Source organism: Nothobranchius furzeri, chromosome 11, assembly GCF_043380555.1.
Source record: "Nothobranchius furzeri strain GRZ-AD chromosome 11, NfurGRZ-RIMD1, whole genome shotgun sequence".
NCBI classification, from domain to species: domain Eukaryota; kingdom Metazoa; phylum Chordata; class Actinopteri; order Cyprinodontiformes; family Nothobranchiidae; genus Nothobranchius; species Nothobranchius furzeri.
In genome coordinates this window covers 54352175-54374047 of record NC_091751.1, presented here as the reverse complement: position 1 = coordinate 54374047, position 21873 = coordinate 54352175, and the positions used below count along the sequence as shown (strand labels likewise).

The 21873-nt window shown below is 39.8% G+C and overlaps 1 protein-coding gene across 1 annotated transcript in view; it reads right to left on the bottom strand.

The window, feature by feature from the left end:
* The window catches only part of eif2b3 (eukaryotic translation initiation factor 2B, subunit 3 gamma), a 38341-nt gene that overhangs the window by 815 nt on the left and 15653 nt on the right, over positions 1-21873 (bottom strand). The window contains exons 6-11 of the mRNA XM_054740093.2: positions 13991-14080; positions 10609-10745; positions 10266-10456; positions 9274-9336; positions 8948-9096; positions 4260-4363 (exon numbers count right to left, since the gene is read on the bottom strand). Of these exons, the coding sequence (XP_054596068.1) occupies positions 4260-4363; positions 8948-9096; positions 9274-9336; positions 10266-10456; positions 10609-10745; positions 13991-14080 (734 nt within the window). The remainder of the gene's footprint in view (positions 1-4259; positions 4364-8947; positions 9097-9273; positions 9337-10265; positions 10457-10608; positions 10746-13990; positions 14081-21873) is intronic.

Sequence of the window (21873 nt, the reverse complement as noted above, 5' to 3'; positions counted from 1 at the left end):
TAAGCCATGTTTAAAACACTTTTTGACCAAATTGTTACAGAACATTTTGCACGATATTTGTAGTCTCATCTAAATTTTGTAAGTGAAAATTCTGTGACTTTAATTATAGTTTTGCATACGTATCCTCAAAATGTGATGCCTCTAGCTAGTCACCAACGCTAACATCCCAGTGAGATCCTGACTTAATGCAAATAACAGAAAAATACACACTAACCTGCCTAAGAAAAAAAGTCTCCACCTGAATTCAACTAAGCAAATACGTACGAGCCTCCTATTTGGAAATTATTGCATGGGCGATTAGCTTACAGCTGGCAACAAGTTATTGGACCCCAACTGGTGCAATGAGTTGCTTCTAATTTCTTAAACAACCATTTGGAAAGACACATCTGGTGGTCGTGCAAAAGAAGCTAGTCTGTTTGAGAATGGTCAGATTATGCGTTAAGCAGAGAAAACATCTAAGGAGATTGTAGAAACAACTAAAATTGGGTAAAAGGTTGAATATGGAACACGAACAGTATAGCGACTGATAGTGTTTAGAGGTGGTAGTGCTACAACAGAACACATTTTCTAGCCGTCAGGGTGTTTGTTCACTGCTGATACGTGAAGTGACCAGTCAACAACATGTCCAGTGTCGAATTGTACAGGGTAAGGACTAGTTTCTACTCAGAAGTTTATTTTACAACAGTATTTACTGTTAGAACATCTTCTGGGCTCAGAATCAGCTGCTTAATTTAACAAGGCCGCCATTTTACACAGTCTCACTCTCGCCTTGCCAAGCAGAATTTTTACTGCAACGGTGCCCCCTAGTGGTTGGTTAATGTAAACATAAAACCATTGTCGTGCCTGTCAAAATAAAATTTTGATCATAAGTTTTTTTTTTACATTTAGCTTTTAAAAGAGAAACTGTACATTCATTCTGCACACCTCTAAATGCCCCGTGGAGGCATTTAAACATTTTTTACATAGCTTTTTATTAAAATGGTCCATATTCAACCTTTGAGAACTGTCCAACGCATTGTTAAACTGGTCTGAGAGTCCAGATGTACCCTGTTCCAGAGTGATGGGCACATCAGGGTAAGTGCCTATTGTACAAGCCTGTGAGGGCAGTGCCATAATCTGGGATTGCTGCAGTTGGTCAAGTCTAGGTTCAGCAACAGGATGTGCTCCAAAAATGAGGTCACCTGACCACCTGAATATACTGAATGACCAGGTTATTCCATCTTCCCTGATGGCACGGCCATATTCCAAGATGACAATGCCAGGATTCATCGGGCTCCAATAGTGAAAGAGTGGTTCAGGGAGCATGAGACAATCTTCTCACACATGGACTGGTCACCACAGAGTCCAGACCATAACTCCATTAAGAATCTTTGGGATGTGCTGGAGAAGGCTTTGTGCATAGGCCAGACTCTACCATCATCAATGCAAGATCTTGGTGAAACATTAATGCAACACTGGATGGAAATAAATCTTGCGACATTGCAGAAGCTTATCAAAACAATGCCACAATGAATGTATGCTGTAATATACGCTTAATGTGGCCCAACAAAATATTAGTGTGTGTGACTTTCTTTGTGGTGGCAATATTTTGTTGCCAGGTAGTGTGTGTTACTCAATGAATGACACATATGTTATTCAGAAATATCGAAGGCTTAAAAAAAACTCTTTTTAGTTGCAAAGTGCTTACCAGATGTGTTTTCCTCTCTGAGGAAGCAAACACATTTGCATGATTAAGCAGGAAGAGGTTGGTGGTGACGACTGACACCTAAAGTTTACTCTCTGACTTTCTCCTCCAATCACTATTCACTCATTTTATTACATAAATAAGTTATGCTTTACCCTTTAGGCTAATGATGCTATGCAAAATGTTAACTTAGAAGAGTTTTTACACCTAAAGAAGCATCTCTAGAACTCAAAAACAGGCGCTACTGTTAAAAGATGAGGATTATTTCTTTTTCCACTTTTCCTGTCACATCCTGAGTTTTGTTGTCTGATGTTAAGAGTTCACAAAAGTGTCTGTGTTAAGAAAAAGTAGACCGCGAACAGTCTTGCAGCCCCCAGCTGCCTCATTATTAGTGTTTAGACCCAGATGCTGCTATACCCAGAATTCATCCAATTACTAAATGGTGGAATTAAATTTATGAATCTAAATTATGTTAATGAAGCTATTACACTGATCCATGCAAAATATTTATCTGCTCCAGCTCTCAGATCAGAGCTTCATTTTCAACCATAAGCTAGCCTAGCGCAAGAAGCGCAACCACAAGTCCTCCTTGGATCCCTCCATCACCAAGTACCGGTCCAAAGTAAACGGTGGCAGAGAGCGATGTTCCATCCACACAGACAGGTTTTAGTGTGAAGGAATCTCTTGCTCAGAATGAACTTAGCCACTGTTGTGTGAAGGGAGGACAAATGGAGCATGGGATAGCAGGAGAGGGAAGAAAAGAAGGAAAATGTAATCAGTTTAAGCTTGATGACCAGTCAGAAACTAATATTGCTAGCAACAGGGTGCAAGTTTCTATTACTGGAGCTGTGATAAAGGGCAGAAAGGCAAATGTTTAATCAAAAACATACCGGTGTGATTTTAATGTAAAGTAATTGCATTTTAATAAGTGAGCATGAACATGAAATGGACAAACATCTTACAACCGCTTCAGACAAGGCACATCAAAGCACGCAGGAAGGAGGCCCATGCATCTTTTACATATCAACACCCGATGGACCAATATGAATGCAGCGCATGTTTCTGTTTGTTGAAAGCTGTCAGGGTGGTCTTTGGCTGCTAACAGCTTCAGCAGTGGGGTGGGCGGCTAATGTCTTTAGCAGCCTCGAGTCAGCTGGCTAGAATGGCAACAAGAACCAATACTGTGTCAATTCAAAGATTTTAATGCCAAATAAAAATAGGGAAGCTTTACATTTGGTTTGTTATTTTATTTACACAACTCTAAAAACATCTACATGAGCAGAATAATGCTTAATTTAATTTGAACCTATTTTTTTGTAATTTCTCAGCATCCTAGTTAGATTTTTTTGCGAACAAGCTCGCACCTTTTTAGTTTTTCCAATAAATTTGAAAATTTAAGATCATTCATATCTTTTAAGTTATAGATATTTAGCAGACTATAATAGTTCAAAAGACTAAAATAAAAAAAATGGCAAGAAGAAAAAGAAAATGTATCGAAAACGGCAAATGAGTGTTGTTATAACATGTTGAAGACCTACACTTTATCAGAGAGGCTGAAGATTTGTGTGACTGAGGTTTGGTGATACAGTAAATGTACAATAACCATGCAGCCTGGTAGCTCAATAGTGTAAAATAACTTTGTAATTAAAAAAATGCTAATGTGAGATTAGCTTTATTCCAGAGCAATGACACGCTGCTGGCTCCAAAGTGGCTTCAACAATTTCATTTTAAAACACCTTTAGCTTCGTCGTCACCCCGAGCTCCCTGTTGTTCACTCAATTAGGACGCTCAGTCTGGTCACCAAGCTCGCTCCCTTTTTCTTACATGTTTCAGGATTTGTGTGTGACTGTGCGTGTGTGGCTGCAGGCTGCTGTTGAATTCTGGGTGGTCCTGTTCTGGCCCTGCTCTCTAACCTCTCACCAATGTAACACACGCACGCACGCACACACGCACGCACGCACACACACACACACACACACACACGCACGCACGCGCGCACGCACACACACACAAACATACACACACACGCACACACACACACACACACACACACACACACGCGCACGCACACACACAAACACACACACACACACACACACACACACACACACACACACACACACACACACACACACACACACACACACACACACGGCTGACTTTGGGGACAAAAAGGTAGATGACATTTTTTTAAAGAAAGATATTCAGAGAAATCAGATCAGAGAATGAAGAAAAGTTCCTTGCTGGCACTTTAAAAAGGACACCACACACATTAACACCTCACCTGAGTCGATTCCAAATGAAAATATTGTTTACATATTAAGATTTTAAAATGTTTTTTTTTAGGTAGCATATGACCAATCTCTGATACGATCATTTAAATGTATTCATAACATTTGTGTGTGCAACACTGAAAAAACAATGACTCAGACTGTGATTTAGTGAAAAATGCAGAAAATAAGAGCACATTTCATATTACAGACATGACGACAGGTTTATTGTATACTGAAGAAATTGAGAACAGAAATTTCAGAACCCAGTTTTATTTCTGCTTGTTTATTCTGGCGCTTCTCACCTTCTGGTTCAATTCGTTGTCCACTTCCCACCAAACAGTATTTGAGGTCTGCTCCTCTGCCAATGACTGCATTGCTGCAGATCACACTGCCCTGGATGCTACACCTGGAAATAAAAAGTAAAGTGTTTTTTTGGTGGGATTTATAAATTCAACCGCCAACTGGACACAAATTTTCTGAATTTAGAGGTGGCCGTCCTAGCAAAGAGCTAACAGAGTTAACATTAACGAAGTAACCCAGCAGATGTGAAGTTACACTCGATCTAGCAACTGCAAAGGTTAAATCAGTGACCCATCAATGTTAAAATATTATTTTTCAGCATGTTTTCTGGGCTCACGGATTCAGACACGTCAGCACACACACCTCTAACCACAGCCTTCCTTCTGCAGCTGGCTGCTTACAGAGCTCAGGACTCAAGAATCCTCATACCTGCTGTGAAATGTCCAATCAACCGAACCTAATGACACATCATTAGCATATGCATCAGGTAATAATAACAGCGTCCAGAGGTGTGAGTGCTTGTGCGTGTGTTAAGATCTTGTTGATGATGTTGTGCCACAGTCCCACCTGAGCAGGCAGCGCCAACCGACCATGCATGCTCACATTCAGCCAAACCATCACCATAAAATTCTTGGACAGCGACACAGGCTGTCTTCTGTGGACATGAATGTTCAAGTGTGTGTATGAGATATAGAAAACTTGAGTGTGTGTGTGTGTGTTTGTTTCGGTAGCTTTGGAAGCCCAGTGGAGAACACAGGTGGGTCTTGCCCAGGCAGTGACGCACACACACTTGGCTCCACGTACCTCATACACACACACCTTTGTATTGGACCATTTTATTCAGGTGACTAATACACACGCACAGAGAGAGAGAGCGAGAGAGAGGGAGAGAGAGAGAGACAGAGAATAATCTCTGTGTGTGTATGTGTGTGTGTGTGTGTGTGTGTGTGTGTGTGTGTGTGTGTGTGTGTGTGTGTGTGTGTGTGTGTATGTGTGTGTATGTGTGTGTGTGTGTGCGTGTGTGACTACCCAGGAGGTGGTGGTGGTAGTTGGTGATGGGAGATTACAAGATTCAGAGTTTTGTGACATTAGAGAGGAGAGACCACCAAAGAAGATCCATAGCTGAAACACCACTAATTACTAACGCCAGGGCTCCTCCTTGTCATGACCCCCACATCCTCCCTCCCCTTTACTCTCTCTCTCTCACGCACGCACGCACGTACACACACACACACACACACACACACACGCACACACACATCCTGTGCCAATCCCCCCTATAAAGTTGACCCCTACTATCCCCCTTCCCAAACATGCAGTGCTTTGTCAACAAGCTCTGGTCAGCTCCAAACAAAGAAACCAGAAATGCGAGGGGTTTCTGCGACATGCCTAGGGTCTGCTAATCCCCTCATACTGGCGCTTTCTTCCCTTCTTTCTCCTTCTCAAAGCAAGAAAAGAAAGAATTGCAATTTCATTCTTGCGTGTTAGCTTGCATTCCCTTCAGTCCTTTCTTCCCTTCTCCCCGTCTCACTTATTCTTTCATAGCTTTTGTGCGTGCACCTACACAGGCATGATGAGGGTCCCCACGCTAGCTGGCTGGGGTCCCTGAAAGGCTTAAGAAGAGATGGTAAGGGACAGAAAGAGAGAGAGAGAGAGATGGTGCCGGGGCCTTGATGAAAAGAAAAGGAGGAGTAGTAAGAAATTGAGTTAAAAGAAAAGGAACTTGTGAGTGAGTGCATTAAAATTTAGACTTGGGGCCAAGATGAGTTTTTTTTCCACCAAGATGTCTGGCTAAGAAACTAAACAGATCAATCTACATGCTAATTCTACTGTAGCCACTGTTGCTCTCTGCACAAGTCCTCATTGTTGCAACATGGCACTCAGATTTCCTTTTAAACAGTCTTACGCATTTACATGTTCGTTTCATTTCCCATAATAAAATGAAAATAGAAATATTCTTTTTTCTCTTCAGCTACATTGGAGGCTAATTTAGTTTAATCCTGGAAATGAACAAATAAATGAAAACGAGCTAGAATTAGTTTTAGAAAGATTTAGTAGAAGTTAACAGGTTAACAATGTTTTCAAATTATTATTTTTCTTTATGAATCAAAAAAATTCAAGTTATAAAAATTGCTTTTGAAGCTACAATACCATGCCTTACCATACCATACACCATATTCAATACCATAATATACCATACACCATACCATATCATATCCTAGGGGTGTAACAGTACGCCAAAATCTTATTTGGTTCGGTTCAGAATTTTGAAGAGCTCAGTTCGATTAATTTTCGGTATATTATTATATTTAATATCCAAAGCGGCTCCTATAGGCGTCATCACAGGCTGCTGATCCAGCATGATGTCTTTAATTATTTCACAGGTTATTTTTGCAGCTATGAGTGTCACGCTCATACAGACAAGTGTTGTGTTTGACTGTTGATGCTCCGTGTTTCAATTTCTGCAGTGAGCTTTAAAAACTTCCCTCACAACGCCAAGAGTTTCTTTTTAAAACTTGTATTAAATAACAAGCTTCTTCCGTGGCGTATTTTTCATTGTAGGATGAAAACTTGACAACAATTGTCTCAGGGGAAAAGTTCAGCAGACATGTTTGTTTACATTTTTGCCACTGCGTGCCTGCGCAGAGTGAGAGAAGAGAGGGAGGGGCGACACAGCGCTCCGTTCGGGGTCTCTACAGGCTCCACAGTAGCAGCGACGGCCAGCTGGTTTGATCCACTCTGAAAGGCGTTGATCAGAATTTGCAGATCACATGCACACAGGATTTGGGGGCCACAAAGAGGCCGCCAGGGGATGGTAATCTCGACGGTGTATTTATAACAACTGGACTTTTCTTGAAAATAAAAGTCTATTGTTCCAAATACACCTTCAAGAGTATGGCATGGCATGCTTCTTCAGCTGCTTTTGAAAGTGTTACATAAATCTAGACGGGAGGAGAAAAAGGCATGGCTAATCATGTTTTGACACCAACCTTCCCTGTTTGGAGATATTTCTAAAGTGACAAAAACTGATTCGGATCAATGTTTTTAAGTGGCCTTCCAGAGACATTTATTGGTCAAAAACGACACCCAAATTCCTCAAGTTTGATTTGACGGCAGAAGATAAATGACCAAGTTGTTGACTAATCAGGGGAACCATGCTCTCAGGGGCAGTGATCAGACATTCAGTCTTTTCAGAGTTTAACTAGGGCTGCACGATATTAGGAAAACCGGAGATATGAGATAGCAATGATTAATATTGCAATGACGATATTACTTGCGATAAATAAAAACTTAACTCAGGAACAAAAATAATCAAAAACAAAGAAAAAAAATGACTAAAAAATCATAAAAATGAGAAAAGCAAAAGATGTGAAGAAAGGGAAAAAGAAAATGAACAAGAAAAGGAAATCAATGGATCCCAGGAAAAGCAGAATCACCAGAAAGAGCAGCACAAAGCTAACTCAGGTGTTTGATAACCATCAAAATTAAGTGCCGTCCGCCTCGGGCATCTAACCTATGAGAACCCACCCAATTGGCCAAATGGGCGAAGAGTTCTATTTGATTGGTTAAAAAACCATCATCCTTCCGTTTGATTGACAGAATGCATTATGTGTAGCAAACATTTGAGCTGAACATTCATTGCAATATTTATCTGTTCTTTGCGATTTGCATATTGCGCATGCTGATATCGCGATAACGATTTATTTGCGATATATTGGGCAGCCCTAAGTTTAACTGAAGGAAGTTAACATCTAGTCACCTGGGGATAGCTGATAGACACTCTAGAAGTTCAGCGAGAACATAGAACATAAAAGATTAAAAATCGTTTCATAAATGGCATTATAAAATAACAGCAGTGGAAAACATCATCCTCGCTATCCAGACAACTACAAAGACATAAAAACAACCAAAGCTAAAACAATAAATTGCTTTGCCAAAACATGTGAAATCACATAGCCAAACTTCTTTAAACCTAACAAGTGAAGAAAAATCAAAGCACAAACAATAATTAAACTGAATAAGTTTGTTATGATTTCACTTTCTTAGAAATCTCTCATATCCTAACTGAAAGAAACGTGAATGTTGTGTTTCACTTCAGTAGCTCTGTGTTTGTTTGGCGCTGGTGTATGGCTGGTTGCACACCAAAAGGTTCTTTGTCAGAGAGCACCGAAAACACACACACACACACACACGCACGCACGCACACACACACACACACACACACGCACGCACGCACACACACACACACACACACACACACACACACACACACACACACACACACACACACACACACACACACACACACACACACACACACACACACGCACACACACACACACACACACACACACACACACACACACACACTTTATATATTTGCATCACAGCACCAGGAACATTCTGTGAAGGTTTGTGCAGTCAGTGCTCAAGAAACAAAGTGGCTAGTTTTGGTGATAGTTAGGATCCAATATCCAGAATTTAAAGTCTTCATTATATCTTAAATAAAATAAAATGTATTTATTATTTATTTTTGAAATAAAGCTTTAGTGCCTTGTGTGCAGCATGAAAGAAAAAAACAAAGAACAGAATAACTTATTTATAAAAATGACTAAGAATGCTTTGTTTTGTAAGAGTTGAATGTTCTCAACAAGTGTGTGCATGTGTGTTTACAGATGTGTGTTCTCACCCCTCCTCGACGGTAACCCCGTGCATGATGATAGAGTTGGTGACTTTGACCTTCTCTTTCACGGTGGTGGAGTTTCCGATAGTGGATCTTTTTATGGAAGTCTTATCTGCGATCTGGCACTGAGCTCCGATGATACTGTCTGATCCCATCTGTGAACGCAACTCAAACAGCAACACAGAGTATGGCATGAAACACACACTTGCCACACTTACCACACAATAAAGTGATTGTTGGAGAGTGTATTTTTTATTTTTATTTTACATCTTTATTTTATTTCAAATTCATAAAAATGGTAAGAATCTGATTTGCAGAAAAAAAAAACTTGCCTGGCATTTTTCAGAAATGTAAGCTGATGGGTGAACTGCTGGCTCCTCAAACAGTTTCGGGGCCTAGTAATGAAAATACAAAAATAAATAAATAAATATATATATATATATATATATATATATATATATATATATATATATATATATATATATATAGTCAACAAGTGAAGAAAAATCAAAGCACAAACAATAATTAAACTGAATAAGTTTGTTATGATTTCACTTTCTTAGAAATCTCTCATATCCTAACTGAGGCCCTGTCCACACGTAGCCGGGGATCTGCCAAAACGTAGCTATTTTCTACGTTTTGGCCTGTCATCCACATGAAAACGGATCTTTTTAAAAACTCCGGCCAAAGTGAAGATCTGTGTTTTCTCCATTTTGGGTGTCTGCGTGTGGACAGACAAAACCGGAGTTTTAAGGTCCGCAACGTCACTTTCCGCGACAAGAAAATGCTGACATCACGTGTGCGACCTGTGTTTACACTAGCCGACAGCATGGATGCCCTCAGAGCTGCGCTCGCTTTATCAGTTGTCCATGCGCTTTTTGCTTGTTTGTTTTTGCAAGCAGAATTACTGCTCCTTGCGGAAGACCACAGACGAAGGACGAGGTTAAGAACGGGGGAAGTACTGCCGCCTACAGGTCTGGCATGTCCTTAACGACGTATTTATCCGGGTACGTGTGGACAGAGTTTTTTTTTAAACGAGGTGGTGTGGATGCAAGTTTTTGGAGGGGCGGATATTCATTTTTAAAAAACCCGGCTACTTGTGGACTAGGCCTGAAAGAAACGTGAATGTTGTGTTTCACTTCAGTAGCTCTGTGTTTGTTTGGCACTGGTGTATGGCTGGTTGCACACCAAAAGGTTCTTATATATATATATATATATATATATAACCTGCATGATGCAAACATGAAGATTTTGATGACCTACAAACAGTAAAACTGAAAAATAAAGACATGCAAGAACATCTTAAACTGAGCAGCTGACTCACCAGTCGATTTGCCTCGATGTAAGCAGCGAGGGTGTTAACACGGTAGCACAGGCCCTGGTCCATAATGTGGACATAGCAGCGCAGCTTCCCCCCATGATAAGCCTCACTCATGTCACCGTGGTGGTCGTTCCAACAGGAACGCTCCTGGGCTAGCTGGAGAAGAGACTCGTCCCGTGAAGAGATGAGGAGCTCTAAGGAGAGCCGTTGAAAACACAGAAATTAGAAATGTTACTAAACATGAAATTGTATCTTTTTATGTTCACATGTTGTGAAAATCAACATCAATTTCTAATAAAGAGATATTATAACTTGCTTAAATGCTTAGTTTAGTGTAAACAATAACCATGGTCTGTAGAGCCATCATTCTTTTTTTGGGTCTGATCCTCAGAGTCATCCTTCATCTTCTGTTTGCTGAGAGTTTTAGAAAACTGCTTGCGTACCAAAAGTGGCACCAGTTCACCACGGATTGATGAAATAGACCTTAGAAACAAAAAGAGGGGAGTTAAAACATGTTTTTGACATTTATTTAGACTGACAAAATCTTAGAGAATAATGGTTAAGTCATACAATTTCTTTGGGGTTGTGACTGTTTATGTCATTGTGACTTTTAGAGTCTAAAGTTGTGTTACTTGTAGCATGATTTAGTGTAAAACAATGAACACGTTGACTTTTGCACCAAATTCAGATAAAAAAGAAACTTCTCTACATTTCTTCCATTTCATCAGGACGTGACATCCTCTTTTCCCTCCGCGCTACACTTTGCTCGGTGTTCCTCTTCACTACACCACATCCCCAGACCCCCTCCACTTTCCTCCTCTTACTTTCATTTAAAGGGAGATTAGAATTTCCATCTGAATGACAGGAGAAAAACAACAGTTACTCTGTCTATTTCTGTCATTGAGCGAGGGGCAGAGAAAGAACGGGGAGGAGGAGGAAGGAGGAGAGCCTGAGAGGCGCGCTGAAAAGAAAAGTCCGAGAAAGGAGCTGGAAAGGGGAAAAAAAAAGGAATGAGTCATCTAACAAGAGAGACGATATACGGTGGCGGCTGAGGGTCCATTAGTGATGCAATGATTGATGCAAGACTTATATTTACATCTCTTTAACCAAAAATACTCAGAGGGTGAAGAGAGGGGATTTTTTTTATGTAGCTGGCTTGCTTTGAATTTATTGTGAGGGATGAAAGCAAGTTGGTATGGATGTCTTCATTCAAATGATATAAAAAAGACTAATTAATCATACAAAATTCTTGTAAAAAGACCTTTCCATGTCCTACGATTTCTGCAAAGTTTTTAGAAAATAAATCATCAGAAGCTGTTTACACTTAAGTGTGCAACTTTGGACTATTTTTGCTGCAACATAATTAAGAACACTAAATACACTGCCTGGCCTCCCAAAAAAAGTCACCATTAAAAAAAAAAAGGTCGTTCACTCTAATATTTTGTTGTACCATCTTTAGCTTTGATTACAGCATACATTCGCTGTGGCATTGTCTCGATAAGCTTCTGCAATGTCACAAGATGTATTTCCATCCAGTGTTGCATTAATGTGTCACCAAGATCTTGCATTAACGATGGTGGAGTCTGACCGCTGCACAAAGCCTTCTCCAGCACATCCCAAATATTCTCAATGGGGTTAAGGTCTGGAATCTGTGGTGGCCAATCTATGTGTTGAAATTATGTCTCATGCTCCTCGAAACCCTCTTTCACTATTTGAGTCCGATGAATCCTGGCATTGTCATCTTGGAATATGCCCGTGCCATCAGGGAAGAACCTGGTCATTCAGTATATTCAGGTAGTCAGCTGACCTCATTCTTGGGGCACATCCTGTTGATGAACCTAGAGCTGACCATTGGCAGAAATCAGAGATCATGGCACTGCCCCCACAGGCTTGCACAGTAGGCACTTGGCATGATGGGTGCATCAACGTCAACAACGTTTCCACAACCACAAGATGGGTCTTTCCACATGGTTGTTTAACGTTTAAATGCATGGCTATTAGGGTCAAAACTCCCTGAAAGTGCAACTTTAGAATAAGTACTTCGTCAGATCGTTCAACCTCTAGCAAAATGACAGGAACATCGGACTCCCTTTCATCACTGGCAACTTGTGAAAAGGTAAAAGTGTAAAACAACAAAGTTTATTAATGGTGACAAGTTTTGTAACCGCTTGATACGAATCAGTAAATGAATTTTGTCCTCAGAGGCTCACGTAGATAGAAATATGGCATCTAGTGGTGTCGCCCAAGCAGAGACTTAAGCCTAGTTTATGTTTCTGCGTCAGCTCCACCGCCAGGACAACAGAGGGCATAGCGCTGTTCTGGGGTATCTTGTCATGTATCTGGTCCAAGATAGTGCATTTACTATTGTGTTTATATTGTAGTTTTTGTATTTCAGTTACTTTTTAACACAAACAAATCTGTCCCTCATTCTCCTCCACCTCTTCATGCGCTCACCACCTCTAAACCCTCGTTTCTTATCCTCAAATTAACCGCTTGCTGCATTTCTTTTTACTCATCCAGTCTCAGGTGAATAAAAGTTTCATATTTGTAAGAGTTTTCCCGCAAGGTATCTGCTCCGTGTCCGTCTCTAGATATCTTCAGCTTCCTTAGTTTTTGAGAGTGCAATAGCAGTGCTGTTGACGAAAGCAACGTCCTGACCAATCACAAGCTTAACTCCGTACATCCTTGCGAGGGCTCTCCAGCAGGCTCGCAAGGACGAACAATGGCGTTGCATGTCTCTGTCCTAACGCAGAAGCAGAATTAGGCTTTAGACCCGCTTCCATGTATTTTAGACCCTGATTTCATGATTTTATGTAATGAAGGAAGCCATCAATAATTTTCAACAACTGGGCATCATTTAATTAATTTTCAACAACATTTCAATGGATATTTCCAGAAATTAACGTTAAAAATGACACATTGTCTCTTATCAATTAGGATGCTCGTACCTATTTGCTTAGTTAAATTCAGAAGCTGACTTTTTTTGGCCAGGCAGTGTACTTCTGTAATTACTAAAATATTCAAGCGTTAACCCAGATTTCTTTGTTTTTGCAGAACTAAGAACAGAAAAGTGAGGAAGCGGACTGATATGTTAAGCGTGACTATGAGGATTTTATTTGAACTAAAAAGCATTTAGCTTTATTTAAACTTTGATTTGATGAAGTTGTATTGATTGAAAAAGTAGCAGATAAACCAGAAGCTCAAAAATCTGTTTACGTGAACAGAAACTTGTTTTTTATTATTCTCCACAAGTTTTCAGGCCACCTTTTACCTTTCATGTTCAAAAGTTGAGACTTTAAAACTACTTTCCACCAAAGAACAAGATTCAGATATCACACAGATCCTCTATAGGAGGAATATAAACACCAGGCGACCACAGAAGTCTCTCTGTCACACGGCTTTAGTCCAGAGGCTAAAGGCCTAACAGCCCGTCTCAGCGGCACATAGTAAAACAAATTAACACCTTGCTAGAATACCCTGCTAGCAGAGCCCTTCAAAGCCTTACACGCCATGTAACCATTCTTAACACTTGCTACAGATTAAGCAGTAATTGAGGGTTCAAGCTGATGTGACTACAGGGGTGAATGCATGCACCTTGTATTCACAGGCAATGAGGAGCATGTTCCTCACATAAACCCAAACTGGTGTGTCGTGTTAGAATAATTTCAATAATTTAGTCGTACAATTGAAATTAGAAAAGCTAAGTTGCTATTTATAGGTTTACTCACTTGTTTTCTGTAAGGAAGTCAACGACTGCTTTTTTCAGACAGTAAAGGTGGGCGTCCACTAGACCAGTTTTGATGTGCATCCTGGGATGTCTGCAAAAAATAAAGAAAAAACTTGTATAAATGCATGGAGAAAATTAAGAATCGAGACAAAAATATATGAGACATAGTCATCCTTTCATAACGGCGTTATTAAGATGACGTAAATGAAAAAAATAAAATCAGAAATAAATATAACATAAAGATCAAAAAACAGTGATTTTTGTCTATTATCCTTTGTCAGCTATCAGCGTTGCTGTAGGGAGACAGCTTTATGTTGGGTGCCACATGCACACAGACCCCCTCATGCATTCACTCATTCACACAGTCGTTCCCATAAGGAGACAGTGTGGCGCAAGGCTGAACGTGACATTTATGAAGCGAGAACCAAAGAAAACCATGTCATCCTCAGGTTTCAATAAACAAATCCTCCCTCGCCCATTTATAATCTCGGACTTTCTTTCCAACTCTTCTGCCGTCTTCATAAAACCTTGGTACATGGATCATATCATTATTAAAATTCATTCACACATGCCTCCAATACTGCCAACACTAGCTTACACTTCCATAAAAGCAAAGCCTGAGTCTCATTATCACACAAAAACAATGTGGCTTTGGCAGGATCAGAAACAGACACAATGTTCCATGTTAACAGTTTTGTTCGCATCTGATTTATTATTCCGTATGAAATGAAGCAGAGGCTAAAAGGTGAGTGAAACAATTCCCCTGGAGGCGGTGTGGTTGGTGTGCAAAAATAAATAAAAGTTGTACTAGCAATAACTTTTCCAAAAAGACTTCAGTTCTTTGTGAATATGTGGTTTCATAAAAGTCAGGCAATTAAAAAATATATTTAATAAAATTCTGATTATGTGAATGAATGAGAACTGACAAAACATGGATGTAAGGATTGCTAAATAAACAAAATAATGCATTTAGGAAATAGAACACTACTCAGATTTACTAAAAATATGAAAGTTAGTAAATATAACATGTGATATTTTAATAAAATGAATTAAAGGTTGACCAATATTGTTTTTTCTATTGCTGATACAGATGCTGATACACAGAATTTATGGTGAGCCAATGGCTGAATATGTGCTGCCAATTTTTCAGCTGATTTTCATGGCCGATATCTAGACATTTTCCACCTATTCTGCATGCTAAAATATCACTAATAACATAATTGATGCAAACGTTTTGTGAAGCAGAATCAGTTTTTGAACACTGAATTTAATCCAACTGTTAAGTATCAATTTTGTACACTAAAGTTAAAACAAGTCAATTAACTGACAAAGTATTAAATATTAAAAACTGGTATATCCACCATTTTTTAAATGGAGAAATGATGACGTTAGCAACATCCGGTGAAATACTGAAGCTAGCGCATACCCATTGGTTTACAGGGTGAGGTTTCAGTCCTAGTAGCGGTTTATTAGAATAATTTACGAGGACTTAAAACATTACTTACCTCCCAAAAAATGTACTCACGTGGTTTGGGAAGGTGTTGCACTGTTTGCAGTGGTACAAACAACCAGAGAAAATAAAATGTATGGCTAATTGCAATGTTTATAACATGCACCATGGAGTAAGAGAGAGTGGGGCTGCTAGCGTTGGTGCAGCTTTCACTGCCTCCCATGAGATGAAAAACCCAGAGGGATAAAACTGAATTTTTTCAATTCAAAAACCACCACAAACTTCATTTGTTTGGGAGCATTTTACAAAGGCAAAAGAGATGCACCTACAGTGCAAAATCTACAAAGTGAAACTCTCCTTTCACGGGATTACATCTGTGATGCACGAGCACCTTAAAAGGAAGCATGTCATGGTGGAGAACAAAGTCGCCTCTGTGAGCTAATTACCTCTTGTTAGCTGCTAACATCAACAGAGAGTTATTTAGGTGAAGCAACAACAGAATTGATGGTGATTTTATTACCTTTATACATGTATGTATGTGACGTATTCGCCCTAATGTTACAATTCAATTCAATTCAAGTTTATTTATACAGCGCGAAATCGTGACAAGAGTCGTCTCAAGGCACTTCACAAAGTAACCATTCCAATACAGGTCAGTTCATTAAGCCAATAAGAAAAAGTTTCCTACGTAAGGAACCCAACTGGTTGCATCAAGTCACTGACTGACAAACACTAATGATTTATTTTATCCAGCTACATTACAGTATTAAACAATGCACTTCTCCTCTTCAATAGACGAGTTTGTTACAAAGCCAAAAATGACAATTTTATCTGAGTACGTTAGTGAGCGCAAGTCATTTTTGTGTACAATTTATTTTGGGTTATAGGCATTTGTATTAACAGGTTACAAAGTTAATTAAAAGTTGTTTAATAAGCTATTATCTTGTCTTTATTAGATGGAACACAACTGATCACACTTCAAACTAGAAGCTAATGATGAGCATATTAGAGCAGCCTGGTGCAATAAGCTATACTTTTACGCATGGCAAGATTAGTCGGCTAATCGTGAACAAAAATAGTCATTTGTGGCAGCCCTAAGATATATAAAAATGGTAACTTTAGGCCTGATATATTGGCTGACCAATACATCAGTCTACCTTTAAAATGAATGAAATGAAAACAATCATTTACTTCTCTTTACTCATCAGAATGTGCACACAGAGCTGGCTATGCATGCACAGACATGCTCTGCAGGTGTTTGTCAAATCTACTTATTCTAACAATATTTCCCAGGTGTAGGACTCTGTGAGTGTTGAATTAGTGTAAATTAAAATTCATGAGAACACTCAGCATGTGACATCACAGTTCAGCACCTGCAGGCAGAAAGTAGAACCGTGCTGTTAGAGCCAGGTGTGTGAGAGCTCAAGGTGCAAAAAGGTGAAGAAAAAGGCAGGAAAAAAACTACAGGACGTTTCTTAAAAATATATGTTATGACAAAAAAAATTATAATTTAAAAGTACACATTTTTAAAACACATTTTCTGCCGTGCAAGATATGTTTTATGTGATAAATTAATCTTTTTATGAGTTTAAATATATTAAAGGAGACTAGGCAGCTTTGACTTGCTTTTAGCACCCCCTTGTGTCTGTTCAGTAGAACCAAAAGCAAAATTTTATTCCTCGCTGTACGTTTGTTCTAACACAGTGGTTCCCAAACTTATTTAGCCGCGCACCCCCTTCTATGTTCCGACCATGTTGACGCACCCCCCAGCCCCACATCAGGGCATGGCTATATATATATATATATATATACACATATATATATATATACACATATATATATATATATCAATCAGACGTTACGCTAAACCAGGGGTCGGCAACCTGTTCCCATCAGAGAGCCATTATTACCCGTTTCCCACAGTAAAGAAAACACCACAGCAGCCGCAGCGTTGTGGGCGGGGCCTACCCTCAGACAGCAGAGCGCTGCTCACAACAGGCGACAGCAGCCGGTACCGGTCGCTCGGGTACGTCAAAGCTGTCTTTCATAAGAAGATAATCAATAAAATGATTTATTTAAAGTGGATCCAGAAGTTGTAGCCCGTCTCTGCCTACAATATTTTGATATTTTTCACCCTGTTGGTGGTTTTACTGAGCAGGTGCCACTTTTGTCATACGTTTCTTTTTAAAACATGTTTAGACTGTTCAGAATACAAATCCAGGCTCTGTCACGTTTGATTGTTGTAATTAAACTTTGTAGGTGGAGAAGGTCAGAAAAGGATCCGATCAATTTTTTCCCCCCTCATTTACAGTGATGGAGATAACGGTGCAGTGCGCCTGGCTCTGGTGGTAATCAAGTTAAATTTGTAACAATTTTCACAAGAAAACAGAACAGTTAAAAGCAGGGCTTGTGTTGACTGGACAGTTCCCGTATTTGGCCGTTTATTTTGACGGCGAAAGAATAGAAAGAATTACCCCGACGCATGCAGACGAACTGAGATTTTATTCGTTTCGCAAATCGCAGATGTAGCTAAATCACTCAAGAAAAGATTTCCTTCTGAACATCTGAGCTGGAAACCGCTCAGCGCAGCTCGCTGTCAGCGCGTACTTAAGGTGCACAGCGAGCTGATGATGTGGAGAGGGGCTTGGAGTGCGTAGCAGAACCAGAGCGCATGCGGGAAGATTCCTTCCACTGAAGCGAGAGTTTTCCAAACCCCGTCTCTCAAAGAGACTTGTCACTTAGAAAATGTTCCCTGATGATGAAACTTTGGCTGAATTGTGCTTGTTCCTGTCTCCAATGTGACGTCTGAGGAGAATCCCAGAATCTCACATCGTCTTCAGCTCAGAAAGCGCCTATGATTACGCACAAGCGTGACGCGTCAACCTGGTCTCACAGTAAGACCGGGTTGGCCCTGTTCAGGTTTACGCAGACAATCTTTACATTTAGAATTGGCTTACAGATGTAAAATTTATGAGTAAAATATAAAGCATTTTATTTAAATATCCATTCATTATTTTACAAGCACAGAGAGCCACATCAGATGGATGGAGGAGACGCATGCGGCTCCAGAGCCGCGGATTGCCGACCCCTGAGCTAGGGCATGTGCGGAGGACACACACACACACACACACACACACACACACACACACACACACACACACACACACACACACACACACACACACACACACACACACACACACACAAGCAAAATATACTTGTTTTCAATTACATTTATTGGATCCACCCACAAATGAGTTTTTGGCTACGTTAATGGTGACTTTTGACAGACTTCTCTGAGCTCTGCAGCCATTACACTTTTCACCTCGCGCACCCCCTAGCGGCAGCTCGCGCGCACCACACTTTGGGAATCCCTGTTCTAACAGCTGAAATGTCTCCTCAGCCGTCATTAGTTTCTCCAGGAGTGGTTCGGGGCTAAATTAAACAAAGCAGTTGTGTTCATGATCTAAAACTAGGGTTGGGAATCGAAAACTGGTTCTGGTTGAGAAGCGGTTCCCATTATTTCAATTCTTAGGAATCATTCGCCACTTTTGCAAACGATTCCCCTCATCAATTCCAGTCGACGCAAACGACATCACCGCGCACGCTGCGTAGCTTATGGAAGCAGTAAACATGGCGTCTAAGTGGTACAAACGCTCAAAAGTTTGGTAATATTTCACAAGAAAGCAGAGCAACAGGGTAACTTGAAATAAATGCAAAGTAGAGGAAATACTACAGATATACAAAAGCTTTTGGCACAAAATATGAGATAACTTAAAAGTTATTGATGTGTTTTGACTCGCTCTGGATTAGTGAATTTTAACACAGCAGCAGCGTGACGTACGCATGTTCTCTCCTTTTAATAATGCAGGTAACTAACCAACTATCATGTAAGCGTCATCTACCTCAAATATACACCTCCACACTAGCAGACTCCAGCGACAAACGTCTGACCTGTGATGAGATTTATCCCATTCTACAAAAGCTACACCAAACAAGAAGATAACTGCCTTCACAGGGAGCATAAAGGAGAACATTTGGAAATATTTTTCCAACCCATACAGGTACAATTGATTATTTGTCGTAAATAAACTGACAGTTTTAATGCAGGAGCCATGCACAATTGTTTTTTTGCCACCTTTTTAACTACTCTGGAATTGATAAGGAATTGGATCGATAGACAGAATCGACAATGTCATTAAGATTGATAAAAACTTATCAATTCTGACCCATAGCTAAAACCATAGACATATTTTAACCAGGCTATAAACAGGTTTATTTCTGCTGTGAAATTGGCATTTTTAACATGAGAGTTGATGAGGACTTGCTCACTTCTGGTGCCAACCTCTAGCGGATGAGGGGAGAACTGCAATTTTTCTCACTTCCTTGTTTGCTTCACAAAATTCAGATCATAATGGCCCCTTGTCCAAAACATGCAGGAAATGTGCTGGAAGTAGACTGCAGTGCCAGACCGGACCGGCACTCTGAAAATGCAAATGCAGTATTCTGGCCACAGAGGGCAGTAGGGATCTGAGTGACATTTAATTATTCTTATAAAAGGTCATTTTAGTACATACCGGCTCAAGAAAATTATTTAAAAATTTGAAAACGTTGCATAGTATCCCTTTAAATATTGGCTGAAACAAAAAAAAAAAAACACCGTAACGACTTTATTGATTTGCCTGGTATTACAATCAGTTGGTTGGAGTTCTAATGAACAAACTAAACTGCCTCCTCCATTAAACCCTTGACCATAGTGGTTTAAGAGTTCTCAGCTCAAGGCTGTGCTTGTTTGATTTAAGGCCTACGTGTTTTCTCTAGTTCCCATACACGTGCCGTTCCACAGATGTGGAATGACCTACCAAGCACTACTAGAACAGGGGCTTCCTTGTCGATTGTCAAGAAACTTCTGAAGACCCAGTTCTTCAGAGAGCATCTTCTAAACTACCACCCTCCCAGCACCCGTCCCCCACTCTACTGCACACTCCCTGTTCGCTTCCCTCTATGATCGATTATGCTGCCCCACTGCCACCTAGGATTGACTGAATAGTGTTTGTTGTTAGCCTCAAGGGCAACCTGCTGGCTTGATTATCACCTGTAAGTTGCTTTGGACAAAAGCTTCTGCTAAATACATAAACATACACATGTAATAAGCTGAGGCAAATAGTCAAAATTCAATTGAATAAAAGAAAAATAAAGCTGGAAATTTCTACTCAGATTTGTGCATTTTTATCTCTAAAATATAATACGATTTCTCTAAAACCACCTTAATCTCACATTAATGCATCTAATGTGATGATCAAAGTCTTTGTTTTAATTTCTTTTTCTACTTTCCAGAGATAAATAAATCGGAGGATTGCATTTTTCAGTCACAAACAAAAACATTTTTAATTATTCTGTCGACCTGCCAAGAGTTTATTGTAAAACATGCAGAGCACATGGAAAGGGAAAAAAGATAATCGGACTGCCGCATCTAGCTTCAATCACACTTTTTCAAAATGCCACATTATATTATTGTGCTGAAAAAGTATCACCGCATTAACTGTTATTATTAAACATGAAGATGCAACAATCTGCAAAAAGCCAGGTTTGTTTTGGTTGGAGATTTTCTGCTTTATTTTCCAGTAAAATTACAAACTTCTGGATTGATGTCTTAAACATAAATTGCAGAACAGATATTTTGCATTTCAGAAATCTGATGTCATGTTTTATAATAACAGCAACTTGGCAAATGATCAAAACCAGGCCAGTTACAGTAAACACATCAAAGAATAGTCTAACCCTAACCCTTCTTGATTATTGAATCAATAACATATGTAATGTATACGTCTGTATAAAAAGTCCCGTTTTCAGGAGGTTCTGACAGGTGGTGCTGTGATGTACCAAGCAAAGCTCTGTTGGAGTTCTTTCACACCATTTAAGCGATTTCCAGGTCAAACAAACTCACATGTGCACACGGTTTAAAGCCAACACACCTCAGCCATGTGGAAACCATAGAGAAGGAAAGGGGGTAAACTTGCACGGGGGTAGAGGTTGAGCAAAGATGGAGGGACGGAAGAACAGATGGCTGGTTGTGTGGAGGGACACACAATGTGGGAGAAATGGCTGAAATAATGTATGGATTGACTAAAAGTAGGGTGTTAGAAGAGGCATGCAAGAATTTGGAGGTGCCACTCGATGTCAGTCTTAGAAAAGAGAAAAACAATATTATTCACATTAGAGCTGCTGAGGAAGTGAGAAATCCTCAAATGCAAATGTTCAAATTATGTTTACATAAATTATGTTTACATAATGTTTCACGACTTGGCCGGGATCACATCTGAACGTGTCCAGACTGTTTGTGTACTTTAGGTTGGACTGTGCTGATGTTAAAACAGTGAGATCTTGTTAAACTACCTTCTGCTGGGTTATAGAAAACCGGGACTCTAGGATTT